The 14,360-nt window shown below is 38.7% G+C and overlaps 1 protein-coding gene across 4 annotated transcripts in view; it reads right to left on the reverse strand.

Moving 5' to 3' along the window:
- LOC117455492 (voltage-dependent calcium channel gamma-6 subunit-like) overlaps positions 1-14,360 on the reverse strand; it is a 60,712-nt gene that overhangs the window by 17,395 nt on the left and 28,957 nt on the right. For 3 of the 4 annotated variants that reach the window (XM_034095007.2, XM_034095005.2, XM_034095006.2), the window contains 3 exons: positions 13,027-13,101; positions 11,540-11,677; positions 10,136-11,439 (listed from right to left, as the gene is read on the reverse strand). In XM_034095007.2, coding sequence (XP_033950898.1) covers positions 11,219-11,439; positions 11,540-11,677; positions 13,027-13,101 — 434 coding nt within the window. In that variant the 3' untranslated portion in view covers positions 10,136-11,218. Of the gene's footprint in view, positions 1-10,135; positions 11,440-11,539; positions 11,678-13,026; positions 13,102-14,360 lie in introns of those variants that run through there. The other variant, XM_071204728.1, reaches the window with a different exon arrangement.

Raw genomic sequence — 14,360 nt, forward strand, 5'->3', positions numbered from 1 at the left:
GAATTCTCCTTACTGTCGATTGATTTTACAGTGATATCTGCACTACTCATCGACTAAAAAACACCAGATTATCCTTGTTAATTACACAACATTGATTGGTTTGAATTGTGTGCAATGCTTTTGTATTTTTCCCCTTCGATTCGGAGAAACAAATGTTTTTTCGGAGTTTTAGGATGGCCGAAGACACTACACTACCCAGAATCCTCAGCTATCGTTTGGGACTACACCATGTGCTTAGCTTGACAAACCCGTGATCAGTCCTCAACCTCTGTGATTGGATGCGCGAAGTTTACACAGAGCGTCAAAAAGGACTTTGAAATGGAATGAAACCCATCGACGGCACACTATTCAAAACAGGAATCGAACGTGTCCTACCCCCCCCCCCCCTTAGGTCACAGGCTCCTCCAACAGTGCTACGCAATAAAACAGATAGGCCTACACAGAAAAAATAGTGAAATAGTGCAATAAGAGTCTACAAGTGATTGGAATATGATATATTAGATAAATAATTTCTGAGTAGCAGCCAGATGAATGTTATGGATGTTGTTTCTAAGTTCAGGTGTTTAATAATCGTATAGCCTGTGGGATGAAGCTGTCTCTGTGTCTGGTGGTTTTGTCCAGATGCTGCGGTACCTCCTGCCAGACGGCAGCAGACAGAACAGTTTGTGGCTGGGGTGATGGGGGTCTTTTATAATCCTGAGGGCTTTCTTTAAGGTTAACCTGGTATTTTTACTCCACTACATTTATTTTAGTTACTTTACAGATTTGGATTAATGATGTGAAATATAAACAGCCCTTAAATCAGACTTTAGTTACACCTGAGTGAAATTCAGTGAAGGTGATTGTCAAGTGCCAACAATCAGGCAAGATATTTGATAGTTGGTGCTTGAGAAGACTACATATTTATCTGCAGATCCGTTTAAAGCATATTCATTACTCGTTATTCTCTAATAGTTCATTAAAGACTGTATATAATTGCTATTTTGCACATCCCTTTCAATATTTCAAGATTTTCTAAGGTTTATTGACATATCATATACACAACAGTGTAGTTATGTAATGAATGAAAAACTTGAGTCACAGGTTCCTCAACAGTGCATTACAAGACATCTATCAATATGTGTGTATAATTCCACCATTACACTGTCGTATTCTGCACATTTCTTATACTATCTACATACATAAGATTATAATTAATGTGTATAATATCAGTTAAAATAAGTGCTTCAACATAGTTAACATTGCAGGAAAGTTGATTGTCAAGTTTCAAAACAAACCATGCAATTTAAACTTTGTCAGGCTTAATATTTAGATACCCCCAAAGCTTTTTTCCTATTTAAATAAAGACCTTAACCTAAAGTATTCTTTAATGTTTAAATAAAGCCTTATTAGTTAGCACATCCTCCTATCAGGCACTAAACTGTTTTATTCTAGATATCATTTGAGTATCTTCTTGATATTGTCTATTCTATATTTATATCATTGACCTTCTACTTTCCCACTATTTTGTATGTACTCTTAATATTTAAATGTTTTCATAAAATATAACACATTCAAAAGTGCTTTACAAAAATGAAAGACATTAAGAAAAAGGCATTTTAAACAGTCGTTAAAAAGCAACACAATCTTCCTGCATTGCAATTACTCTAAACGTGCAATAACGTGCTTTAGCCAGTAGGTGGTTTGGGTTAAAAAGCTGTCAAGTTTACAGTGTTAACAAAATAAGATATACTGCTGTTTCTGGTTTAGTTTACGACGAATATTATTTTGTTATTGTTTTGATATTTGTAACACAAAAGCGATGGAAAAACCCCACAGCAACACAGAAAAGATGGTCTTAATATGACCCAGCGGTCTAGTAGTTAATAAAAAACAATAATATCAAAACAAAATATGACTACTAATTTATTGTGAAATTAAAACAGAACAGTAAAAGAATAGTTTCCGGTCTATTCTGATGCCCGATCTCTGGAGATAAATAAAGAACTATGACAGATGTGTAATATTTAATGCAGCCAAACCATTTATTACAATGCATTCATGTGATGACTTTCAAAGAGTAAAGCAAGCACTGCTGAATAAAGTATGATTTTCTCTTTTACGAAACCTTTTTTATATGGAATGCAGTTGGAGGTCAACCAATCAAAGAGCTTGAGGACTGATCACGGGGTTTGTCAAGCTAAGCACATGGTGTAGTCCCAAACGATAGCTGAGGATTCTGGGTAGTGTAGTGTCTTCTGCCGTCCAAAAACTCCGAAAAAATATTTGTTTCTCCGAATTGAAGGGGGAAAATACAAAAGCATTGTACACAATTCAAACCAATCAATGTTGTGTAATTAACAAGGACAATTTTGTGTTTTTTAGTCGATGATTAGTGCAGATATCACTGTAAAATCAATCGACAGTAAGGAGAATTCTTACTTCCGGGTGTACAATTCTCCGTTATCCAATGGGAATGGACGCTCGTAATACAATACAGGGGACATGATCATTATCTTTTAAATAACGTTAACTAAAGGGAACAATCTATTTGACACAGCTGAAGCTCTGGCCTTCCTTAAAAACTAACTAATTTAATAAAAATCACAGTTGCATTACACACAATGCACTGTTTTTTGAGAACACAAATTCGTAACTAATGTAATTTTTACATTCTGACGAATTTTTTTAATTATTATGAATACAAATAAAAGAAGCCTCCCGTGAGTTACTACAAGCTATAAAGTAGATTTAAAAAAACGTTTTATAGAATAAAAGCTCACTGCGGGACGTTGTAGAAATGCGTGTGTGCACCACGACAAAGGAGCCTCATTCACTTTACATTGGGGTTGTTTGCGTGGTGCAGACACGTAAATGTAACAAAGTTCGTGACTCCACCACGCATTGTGGTGTTAAGAAGTCGTGGTGGAGTCACGCATTCTGGTGAGATCAGGTTGATTTTTTCTCTCTCTGGTATTTCAAACATGTTGCAAAAAGAAAATGAACGATACCACCCCATTGCCAATGATGATCGTCTTATTTCTGAACATAGAGATCTTGATTTGGTATGGTTAAAGAAATACTGGGTTTTGGCAAATATGGCAGCTGTTACAAATTTCAACAAGATATGTTTCCGCCCCTGGCTCTTTGGTTTTTGTGCAACAGTTTACAGGAAATGTGTTGATGTTGAGACATATAGATGGGGTTAGGTTAGGATGTTAGCAGGTATAGGGAGTTGAAAACAACGGTAAAACACGTAGACATTCAGAAAAATACATCGTTTGAAGCTTGACTGATGTATTCCCTTGGTGCCATCAAAAAGAGACAAGATGACTGATATAAAATGGCCGACGCAGTGGCAGTTCAGGGCAGCAAGCCAGTTTTTTTTTTAGGCGCTCTTAGCACACGATCAGTGTCCGATTATCCCCAGAGTTTCTTAGGCAGCACATCAAAATGAGTGACAGGGGCTGTGACTAAAAACCAACCTAACACGCGGGGGAGGAGGAGGCAGGTTTTGTATCACAAGTTGTAGCTTTCCGTGCACACTCAGATCCATTTCAGGAGGATTGATTCTCTGCGGTGGATTGGATAACGCTGGGAATGTATGACGTAAAGGTTCAGTTTAAAGCAGGTTTAGATTGTGCTACCACTGTGAACATGATCAGGGTGTTCCCTTACCTTTGTACCCTCCTGCAAACACAGGAAAGACATCATGTGTGTGAATGAAAATGAGTGTACACATACATGTTTGAACAAGTGAATTTGAGAGTCTTTTCTGTGCACAGCATGTCTCCAGGTTTGTGTTTCTTCTTCCATGTCAGTCCTATTGGCCACGGTATATATTTAACCAGGAGGTTGCAGCCAAAACAGCATGGGAGACGCATCAGAGAGATGTGAGCCTGGAAGGAGGTCAGCATTGTGACTGAGATGTGCAGTGAGCAAGATAATGAGAATCAAACCAATAGTTTGTGGAGGGAGAGGGGGGCAGAAATCCTGAGTGAAAGCAATCTAAACACAGTTTGTAACTCTGTCAAAAAAGTTGACTGATGAAATTATTGATTGATGATATCACATACCCGTGATCTATTTTTTCATGTTGCCTTCAGATGCTGTCGGAAAGATCAGAACTATGAACATTCAAAGAAAGTAAATGGCCCTGCCAGTGGTCTGGCAGTCTAACTATGTACTGTATCGTATAACGGCATTTAACATGCTAGCCTACTGCAACATCCCAAGTTCAAATTTAGCCTGGACCTTTGTTGTATGTCATAGGCCTTTTTCCCTCCTCTTATTTCCTGCTGCCCTCCACAGTTCTTATAGTAGAAAATGTACTTCCTTGAGAACGTTAATATGAGTGTACTATGACCATGAAGTGGCTGAGATATGAATGTTTTTGGCGTGAAGTAGATGACCATTGTTATAGACGAGTGGTTTCGAGTGGGTCACAGATGTGTGAGTGAAGAAAAAATATATATCTTCTTTTATTTTTTTGGGAAAAAAGTCAAACTTTTATTTTGAAGGCCCGATTTTCTAACGCTGTGCATGCAGTAGGCGTTGGACTGGAAGTACCGGAGACCATAAACGGTATTGAAAACTTCTGTCACGTAGTGATCATCTTCTCAATAAAACATATTTGCTGATGTTTTTTCGAGTCTTCTGGCTCAATCAAGATTGTTGCCGGAAGTCCCCACGGAGAATAACTTTGCGGTAGAACTATTCTTTATACATCAATAGGCGCTTTCACACCAAGTACTTTGCCATACTTAGTTCCCAGTACTTAGTTCATCTGAACTCTTTAGTTCCCGGAACTAAAGAGCAGATCACGTTCACACCGGAATAAGTTCCTGAGGGAGGATTACGCAAATGAAGCCGCTGACGTCACTTATTCTTCTTCGTGTTTACTTGCAGGCCGCAAAGAACTTCACGGCGTATACTGCCACCCGAAGTCTCCGGCCGGAAGTTGGGGACTGGCTTCAGTAGAAGCTGCTGGGAGTCCCAGCAGCTTCTACTGAAGCCTTCCAAGTAAATCGCCAGAACGCCGACATCTCCTCATCACTCCACCGCTCCCATGTTTTTTTTTTGCGTTGCCATAAGTTAGTCTCTCTCCGTTGGTGCACTGGGCTAATGCTAATAATGCTAATGCCAGCAAATACAATGGCGGCTTCACAAAACTTTTCCGAGTTTCACGGGACGTGGTTTGCAATTCGCCCAGCCAATCAGAAATAGGAACCGTTTCCTACCCCAGGAAAGGGGGGAAAAGTTCTCATGAACTAAGTTCTAGTTCCAGATCTTTTTGGTGTGAACGCAAAATCCCAGGAACTATCGGAACTAAAAGTGAAAAGTATGGGGAAAAGTACTCCGGTGTGAAAGCGCCTCATGGGTACAACTTCAGATCAAAATGAATACCTAATGAAATATGACCCCCGGTTTGATGATTGACGGTCACAGAACAATGGGAGCTATCTACCCTTATCCACAATTTAAAGTAATTCACACAGACTCTCTCCTCTCTGCATTCTCTCTGTGTGGAGCAGCAAGTTCAGCTGTCAGAATAAACAATGGAATGCAATATTATTAATATGTCGGGTAGTAATAGATTTATCTATTTTCTTCTCAGAGTGTACCAAAATGTGTAGTTTATATTTTAGTATTTCTAAAAAGTACTTCACTTTAATTAATATTGTATGCTGAAAAGCGTATATATTACAGCACGATTTTTGGTTGAATAGATTTGAGTGGTTCAAATTTCGGGTCGCGATTTATTGACAAAGGAAAAAGTGGATCCTGAGGCCTGACCAGTTGAGAACCACTGTTATAGACAATTCTTTATTAGTGTATTTAATCACGGTTTAAAATGAAATGGGTAGTTTGTTTGGAACGTAGTAGCTTCATTTAAAAATGTATATGGTAATAATGAAATGCATAATCTATTTGTATAATATAGGCAGTGCATGGGTTGTAAGTGTGCCTGTGTGACAGAGTTATGGTACACACAACATGTATTATCCACCTTTTTTGTTTCCTTATGCCATTTAGCCTGATTTAATACAAAGAAAATAGCATTGGGTGCGCTTAAAAACCCGGGCCAGTCTGAGCCGGGTTGGCGTTGTATACAAATGTTGTTGTGTCTGAATTTAAACTGATTTGTACTGTACCGTCTTTGTAAAGTTTAGCCCAACCATTAGGGTATAAGATGATGAAGATTTAATGCCACACCTGCACTTCATTTAATATTGCTTCCCCAATAATGTTCATGTTAGACACAAACAGCAGCCTACTAGGTGTACATCTGGTGTATTTTTTACATCCTGCCACCCTACATATACTTTTTCGGGATTTATACTTTCTAGTTCCCTATTACATGGATTACACAATACTGATTTTTACAAATAACAGTGCATCGCCTTTTGTATAGCTCAGAACAGTGTATGAGAAACAGCCAAAATACAGTATGTAGCTTGTTAGCATAGTGTTTTATCACAAGGTCTAAAGTGTGATGGTTCATAAAAACAGCTAGGATGCAGGAACTGTAAGCTGTGAACGTGTTGGGAGTGCAGAATAAGAGAGAAATGGAACCTGAGAGAGGATGACATTAATTATTCATGTCGTGTTTAATAATAAAATGAAGTCATTCATACCCAATCGATTCAGATCAAAAAAAGTCACAGAGGCAGTTCACCTTCCATTCAGGCACGGAGAAGCTCTTTGTTCTAACATAAATCACTGAAGAAAAAACTGAAGATAAAAAGCCTGCTGCTGCTCACAATATTAGCTGATTTAACACTGTGTTACTTCATCCTTAACATAACTCTTCTTTCATGAAGACAGTGAATATAGTTAATCGATGAAACTTGGGAGAGAAACTCTCTCAGGAGGGAACTTTGGCCATGTACATGTAAACAAAACCTATAACACACTACAGGAAAGGGAAAACCCAAAAGTGAAGTAGGGTGCAATAGCTAGAAATTCAAAAAAAAGTTAGCATTTTGCAAAGGACTTGAATGAACTTACAGTAAATTTCCTCCAAACCCTGTAACTTGGAAGGTAGCTGTCTCCATTTTGGGGAACAGGAAGAACTTCAACAATATTTAATCAATGTATGGGCAACAGTGATCCACAATGACTATGACAAAGAAACTCATCTAACCAAGAATATTGTAACGACAAGACAGACAGCAGGTGTTCTGCACGTCACTGAACCTACCAAATCTCCCATGAACATGATATTGATTCCTTTTTAGTTCACATAAAAAGCAATCTCTTTGCTAAGACGTCTTTGGGAAACCCCCTCGCCCCTCTGAGCCTCCCTCCTTACAACCCAACACAGTCTCACTCCCTAATAGTCCAATAGTGACGCTTGGTCAGGGTCCTTTGGCGTGCAGTTGTGACGCTCCGAGTCTCCTTCAGCTTCATAAACGGACGCAAAGAGCTATTCCCATCGGCGGCGGTATTTGGCGCTCAGGGAAGCACGGCATTGGTCCATGTCGGCGGCAGGAGGATTTTACACCCGGAAGTAAGTATTCTCTTTACTGTCGATTGATTTTAAAGTGATATCTGCACTTCTCATCAACTCAAACACATCAGTTTATCCTTGTTAATTACACAACATTGATTGGTTTAAATTGTGTGCAATGCTTTTGTATTTTTCCCCTTCGATTCGGAGAAACAAATATGTTTTCTGAGTTTAGGATTGCCGAAGACACTACACTACCCATAATCCTCAGCTATCGTTCCGCTTTGCTCGACAAACCCTGTGATTAGTCCTCAAGCTCTGTGATTGGTTGACCTCCAACTGCATTCCATATGAAAAAAAGTTTCGTAAAAGATAAAATCATACTTTATTCAGCTAGTCCTTGCTTTACTCTTTGAAAGTCATCACATGAATGCATTGTAATAAATGCTTTGGCTGCATTAAATATTAAACATCTGTCATAGTTCTTTATTTATCTACAGAGATTGGGCTTCAGAATAGACCGGAAACTATTATTTTACCGTTCTGTTTTTATTTCACAATAAAGTTAGTAGTAATATTTTGTATTGATATTATTGTTTTTTTATTAACTACTAGACCGCTGGGTCGTGTTAAGACCATATTTTCTGTGTTGCTGTGGGTTTTTTCCATCACTTTTGTGTTACAAATATCAAAACAATAACAAAATATATCCGTCGTAAACTAAACCGGAAACAGCAGTATATTTTATTGTGTTAACACTGTAAACTTGACAGCTTTTTAACCGAAACCACCTACTGGTTAAGACACGTTATTACACGTTTAGAGTAATTGCAATGCAGGTAGATTGTGTTGCTTTATAATGACTGTTTTCAAATGCCTTTTTCTTAATGTCTTTCATTTTTGTAAAGCACTTTGAATTGCCTTGTGTTGAAAGGTGCTATATAAATAAACTTGCCTTGCCTAAGGTCTGTTGCATTTTTTGTTGCATGTGTTATATTTGATGAAAACATTTAAATATGAAGAGTACATACAAAATAGGGGGAAAGTAGAAGGTCAATGACATAAATATAGAATAGAAAATATCAAGAAGATACTGTACATTATATCTAGAATAAAACAGTTAAGTGCCGGATGTACAAAGATATTAAAAGGAGGATGTGCAAAACAGACAAACTAATTAGGCTTTATTTAAACAGTAAAGAATACTTTAGGTTAAGGTCTTCTTTCAAATACATGTAAGCAAAAAGCTTTGAGGATATCTATCTACAGATAGATATTAAGCCTGACAAAGTACTTAAAATCTAATATATTGCATGGTTTGTTTTGGGACTTGACAATCAACTTTCCTGCAATGTTAACTATGTTTAAGCACTTGTTTTAACCGATATTATACATATGTATTATACTCTTATAAGATGTATGTAGATAGAATAAGAAATGTGCAGAATATGACAGTTTAATGGTGGAGGTACACACATATTGATAGATGTCTTTTAATGCACTGTTGAGGAACCTGCGACCCAAGTTTTTCATTCATTGCATAACTACACCGTAGTTGTGTATATGATATGTCAATAAACCTGTGAAAATCTTGAAATCTTGAAAGGGATGTGGAAAATAGTCATTATATACAGTCTTTAATTAACTATTAGTAGAGAATAATGAGTAATGAATATGCTTTATAGAGATCTGCAGATACATTTGTTTAGTCTTTTCAAGCACCCACTATCAAATATCTCGCCTGATTGTTGGCACTTGACAATCACCTTCACTGAATTTTATTCTACTTATTTAAGGGTTGTTTATATTTCACATCATTAATCAGAATCTGCAAAGTAACTAAAATAAATGTAGTGGAGTACAAATACAAGGTAAACCTTAAAGAAAGCCCTCAGGATTATAAAAGACCCCCATCACCCCAGCCACAAACTGTTCTGTCAGCTGCCGCCTGGCAGGCGGTACCGCAGCATCCGGAGTGGACACAGACCACCAGACTCAGGGACAGTTTAATCCAACAGACTATTAAACACCTGCAATTTTAAAATCAAATTTGTTTCTGTTTATCTGTTTTATTGTGTTGCACTGTTGCAGGAGCCTGTGACCTAAGATGTCATTGTCATAACTACGCTGTAGCTATCAAATCAAATCAAATCAAGTTTTATTTATATAACACATTTATAAACGATTTTTGGTCGAGCCAAAGTGCTGTACATATAATAGAATTAGCCTACAGTAGAGACACTTTACAGCAAATACAACAACACAGATTGTTCAGAATATCAGTATGAGAAAAATGACACCCTCTGTCCTTAGACCCTCACATCGTACAAGGAAAAACTTCCAGAGAAAACCCACAGCTATGTACCATGACCAATACAAGTGGGGGGGGTGGACACGTTCGAGCCACACGCACTGCCATTCCAACATTCAATCACAGAGCTTGAGGACTAATCACAGGGTTTGTCAAGCAAAATGGCTGGTGTAGTCCTAAACGATAGCTGAGGATTATGGGTAGTGTAGTGTTTTCTGTCATCCTAAACTCCGAAAATATATTTGTTTCTCCGAATCGAAGGGGAAAAATACAAAAGCATTGTACACAATTTAAACCAATCAATGTTGTGTAATTAACAAGGATAAACTGGTGTTTTTCAGTTTATGAGTAGTGCAGATATCACTCTAAAATCAATCGACAGTAAGGAGAATACTTGCCTTTAAGTGCCGCCGACATGGACCGATGCGGTGCTTCCCTGAGCGTCAAATACCGCCGCCGATGGGAATACATTGCAATCAGTTGAAAGCTCTTTGCATCCGTTTATGAAATCTAGGTGTAGTCATGGACTCTGACCTGAGTTTCAACAGTCACATTAAAACAGTTACTAAATCAGCCTACTATCACCTAAAGAATATATCTAGGATTAAAAGACTAATGTCACAGCAGGATTTGGAAAAACTTGTCCATGCCTTTATCTTCAGTAGACTCGACTACTGCAATGGTGTCTTCACAGGTCTCACTCAAAAATCTATTAGAAAGCTGCAGCTGATTCCGAACGCCGCTGCTCGAGTCCTCACTAACACTAAGAAAGTGGACCACATCACTCCTGTTCTGAAGTCTTTACACTGGCTTCCTGTGTGTCAAAGAATAGATTTAAAAATATTGCTGCTGGTTTATAAAGCACTGAATGGTTTAGGCCCAAAATACATTACTGACCTCCTGCTAAACTATGAACCATCCAGATCTCTCAGGTCTTCAGGGACTGGTCAGCTTTCTGTCCCCAGAGTCAGAACTAAACATGGTAAAGCTGCGTTCAGTTATTATGCTCCAAATATCTGGAACAAACTCCCAGAAACCTGCAGGTCCGCTGCAACTCTTACTACTTTTAAATCCAGGCTGAAGACTTTTCTTTTTGTCGCTGCTTTTAATTGAACTTTTCATATCTTAAACTGCACTGTAACTTTTATCCATGTACTTTTTCTTGTAATGTTTAATTGAACTATTCATATTTTAGACTGCACTGTAACTTTTATCCATGTATTTTTCCTTAATGTTTATTTTATTAGCTTTTCTTTTTTAATGCTTAATGTCTTTCATTTTTTTTTTTTGTAAAGCACTTTGAATTACCCTGCGTTGAAAAGTGCTATATAAATAAACTTGCCTTGCCTTGCCTTGCCTATGAAGCTGAAGGAGACTTGACGCGTCACAACTGCACGCCAAAGGACCCTGACCAAGCGTCGCTATTGGACTATCAGGGAGTGAGACTGTGTTGTACAAACACCACCTCCAGGCCACTAGCTGCTGCTGTTCTTCTGAGGGAGACACCTCTGCCAGGGGCTGTAGGGCAGCGCCAGAAGCAGGAAGAGGATCCCACCCACGATTAGCACGACCCCGGCACAGCCAACACACGACACTGACCAGGAGAGGTTGTGCTGCAGTGGGACCGTGTGGTCGCTGGCCAGGAAGGCAAGGACAGACTGGTGGAAAACAATCAGAGAGAGAAGCACCAGGACACCTGCGGAAAACAAACAATTAGCAACCTCTAGCATTCAAAACAAGAAAGATCTTGTGTACTAAAATCCCCAAGGTTGCCCTGTTTTGATGCCATCACTGACCTGACATAATAAAGCAGACAGACGCTGGTTTGAGGAAGAAAATGATTTCTTTACTGAGAGCCATAGTGATGCATATGGCCCCCATCACCATCAGGAACAGGCTGAACAGGGCCAACATGGCTGCTGCTACGTTCAGATCTGCATGGGAAAGAAGGTAGTGTTGTTATCATAAACTGTTACATTCCTTGTACTGTATAAGGAACATAGAAAACAGAAAGCCGTTTTTAGGACGAATAAAAGTATTCAGATTCGGATTCTGAATTGCTGCTACACAATTCAACATAAATCTTGTGCATTGCATTGACCAATCAAATATGAGCCAATGCATATTCCTGGTGGACTCATTTGTATAACAACTGGTAAGCTTGCAATTGTTAAGATAAAAAAGGTAATAATTCCAAGCTGTAAAATGTGCTAACTATGCTCTGCTCAGTTTTGGTATTTGATCAACTTAAAATCTCTAAGATATATTTTAACTGGACTTCCTTATATCCTGCCCCTTTTTTCAATATTTTCAGTCTGAAAGTTGCTAAAAACAGATATAATATTTACTGTATGTAAGGATACATTTAAGCATCTCTGTAGATCTACGCATCGAAGAGCATTATAGGTAACCATTGGCCATGGACGCTCGCAGAAGAGCTGATGCACAAAGCTTCTAAAATGTTAACAATCAAAATCAAAATGGGTTGGTCCAATCATATGAAAAAGAGACAAAAGAGAATCGCTAACCCTAACCCTGAATGACACTCATGTGAAAAGCTTGCCCTCAGAACTCATGATAATAATAATAATAATAATAATAATAATAATAATAATAATAATAATAATAATAATAATAATAATAATAATAATAATATGATGTCAGCTGGTTGTTGACAAGGTCTCCCACCACAGTACATTTTTGAAAGTTAATTTATTATACTGTAGTAACAAGAATGTTGTCGTTGTATTTTATCGGATAAGATAGTGTGTAATTTCAATCTTAAAAGAAGATTTAAATAAAGTAAGACACAATCAATTATAACAAATGAAATCCAACATGACAGCGATGTGGCACCAGCAAACAATGACATTTTAATGTAGTCTGTCTTTCTTCATTCAGCGTAGGGTACTGTGGGATCTTAATACATTATAGAGCTGCCAGTGAAATGAGAGGTTAGACGGCAGCTCGGAGACACTTGAACGCAGCGTAGGCGGAATAGATTTCAAACACAAACAGAGCAGACAATGGCCAACCTGAAAGAGTGCAGCGAGGAGGTGAGGGACGGAGAGAAAATGACAGGGATGGATCGTGGGAGAGACGACAGACAGGGGACTGAAGAGCAAAGAAAGAGCATCAGACGAGGGAAAGGGCAAAGAGGGTGCAGGGAGGCAGCGAAAAGGAGAGGTGGAGAAGAGGAAAAGGAAAAGGAATAAAGAAAGTAGGGAGTGGGCGGAAAGGTTGGACAGCGGATCAAAAAGGCCATAAGAGCAGCATGACTCACTTTTCCTTGTTGTCTTTTGAAACAGCACAGCATTTTCCCCCGTGGTGAAGAACTTGAAGTAGGTGCAGTTAGATGCTAGAGGGAATAAGATGCAGGAAAGAAACAGGTACCATAAATAAACATTCATTGTCAGATAATCAATCAATCAATCAATCAATCAAAAATCTGTAGTTGCAGATAATCTTGATGAAAAGCATATTAGCATTCAAGTCACCAATTCTCTCAGCTCTGTTTCAGAAATTCTTCATCAAACATAATCAGCCGTGAATCACAATGACAATCTCAAGGTGACAATCCAATGCTTCCTGCACTAATCGCATTGTGCCGTCCTGTTGATGTGTTACAGTAATTAGACTTTGGCCGTCAAATGGAATGTGACACCTCTATCTGTTCCCCTCACACGTTTGCACAAGCACAAGCAAAACACACACACACACACGTCACTCTTAATTAGTGTAATCAAAGCCACATCCTCAGAGTATTCAAAGGTTGTTTGCTTGCCCTCAACAGCTATCAGTGTTACAGCGTTGAGAGGGGCTCTGCACAAATCCTTTCAACACATATTCAAATCAAATGAGGGGTCTCTGCAACCGGCCAGTCATACAATCATTTGACTTTTCTCTGTACACCTCTTTCTATGAATGGCTCATGTTGTTCTATCGTGGGCCCCTGAGTCATTAACAACCACTCAGATACCTCATTCACACCAACGCAACTCCGGTTCAAGCTCCGTGCTAGAGCTTTTGAGGTTCAGAACCAGTTCTTCGGTTTAGCTCTGACTCTTTTCACACCGGCCAGAGTCCGACTGGTGCTGCGTCGTTGCGTCATCGTTTGCGTCATGACGTAACCGTTTGCGTGCCTGCTTCATAAAGCCAAACCGCGCGGATGAAATCAGTTGCATTCATTTCTTATGGCTCTATCTGCAGCTTTTCCGGAGTCATTTCTGTGGTTTAGTTATATTCTTATAAAAAAGTGTACTCGTGTCAATAAAGGTTTTTTTAAAACACAACTGCTTCCGAGGTCGGTCTTATTTCTTAAGGTGGACTGAACCATGAGTGTGGAGCTTAGACTGTATAAAGGTGTGGAGGAACGTTGTATCTTTCATTTAAATGAACTGTAACTTTCACCCAGGTAACAGCTGTTCTCAAATGAACACGTGAAGTAAAGTTTAATATTTATAGTTTTATAGATTTATAATGAGAGGTGATCAATGTGACTGCTCAGGTTCCACCTTAACACGCAGACACGTTGCTTCACCATGAGCAGAAACCTTTATATATACAGTCTATGGCAGAAACACCGAAACTCTGAAACTCTTGTTGAGTTTCTCCATC

The sequence above is a fragment of the Pseudochaenichthys georgianus genome, chromosome 11 (assembly GCF_902827115.2).
Source record: "Pseudochaenichthys georgianus chromosome 11, fPseGeo1.2, whole genome shotgun sequence".
Lineage (NCBI taxonomy): Eukaryota > Metazoa > Chordata > Actinopteri > Perciformes > Channichthyidae > Pseudochaenichthys > Pseudochaenichthys georgianus.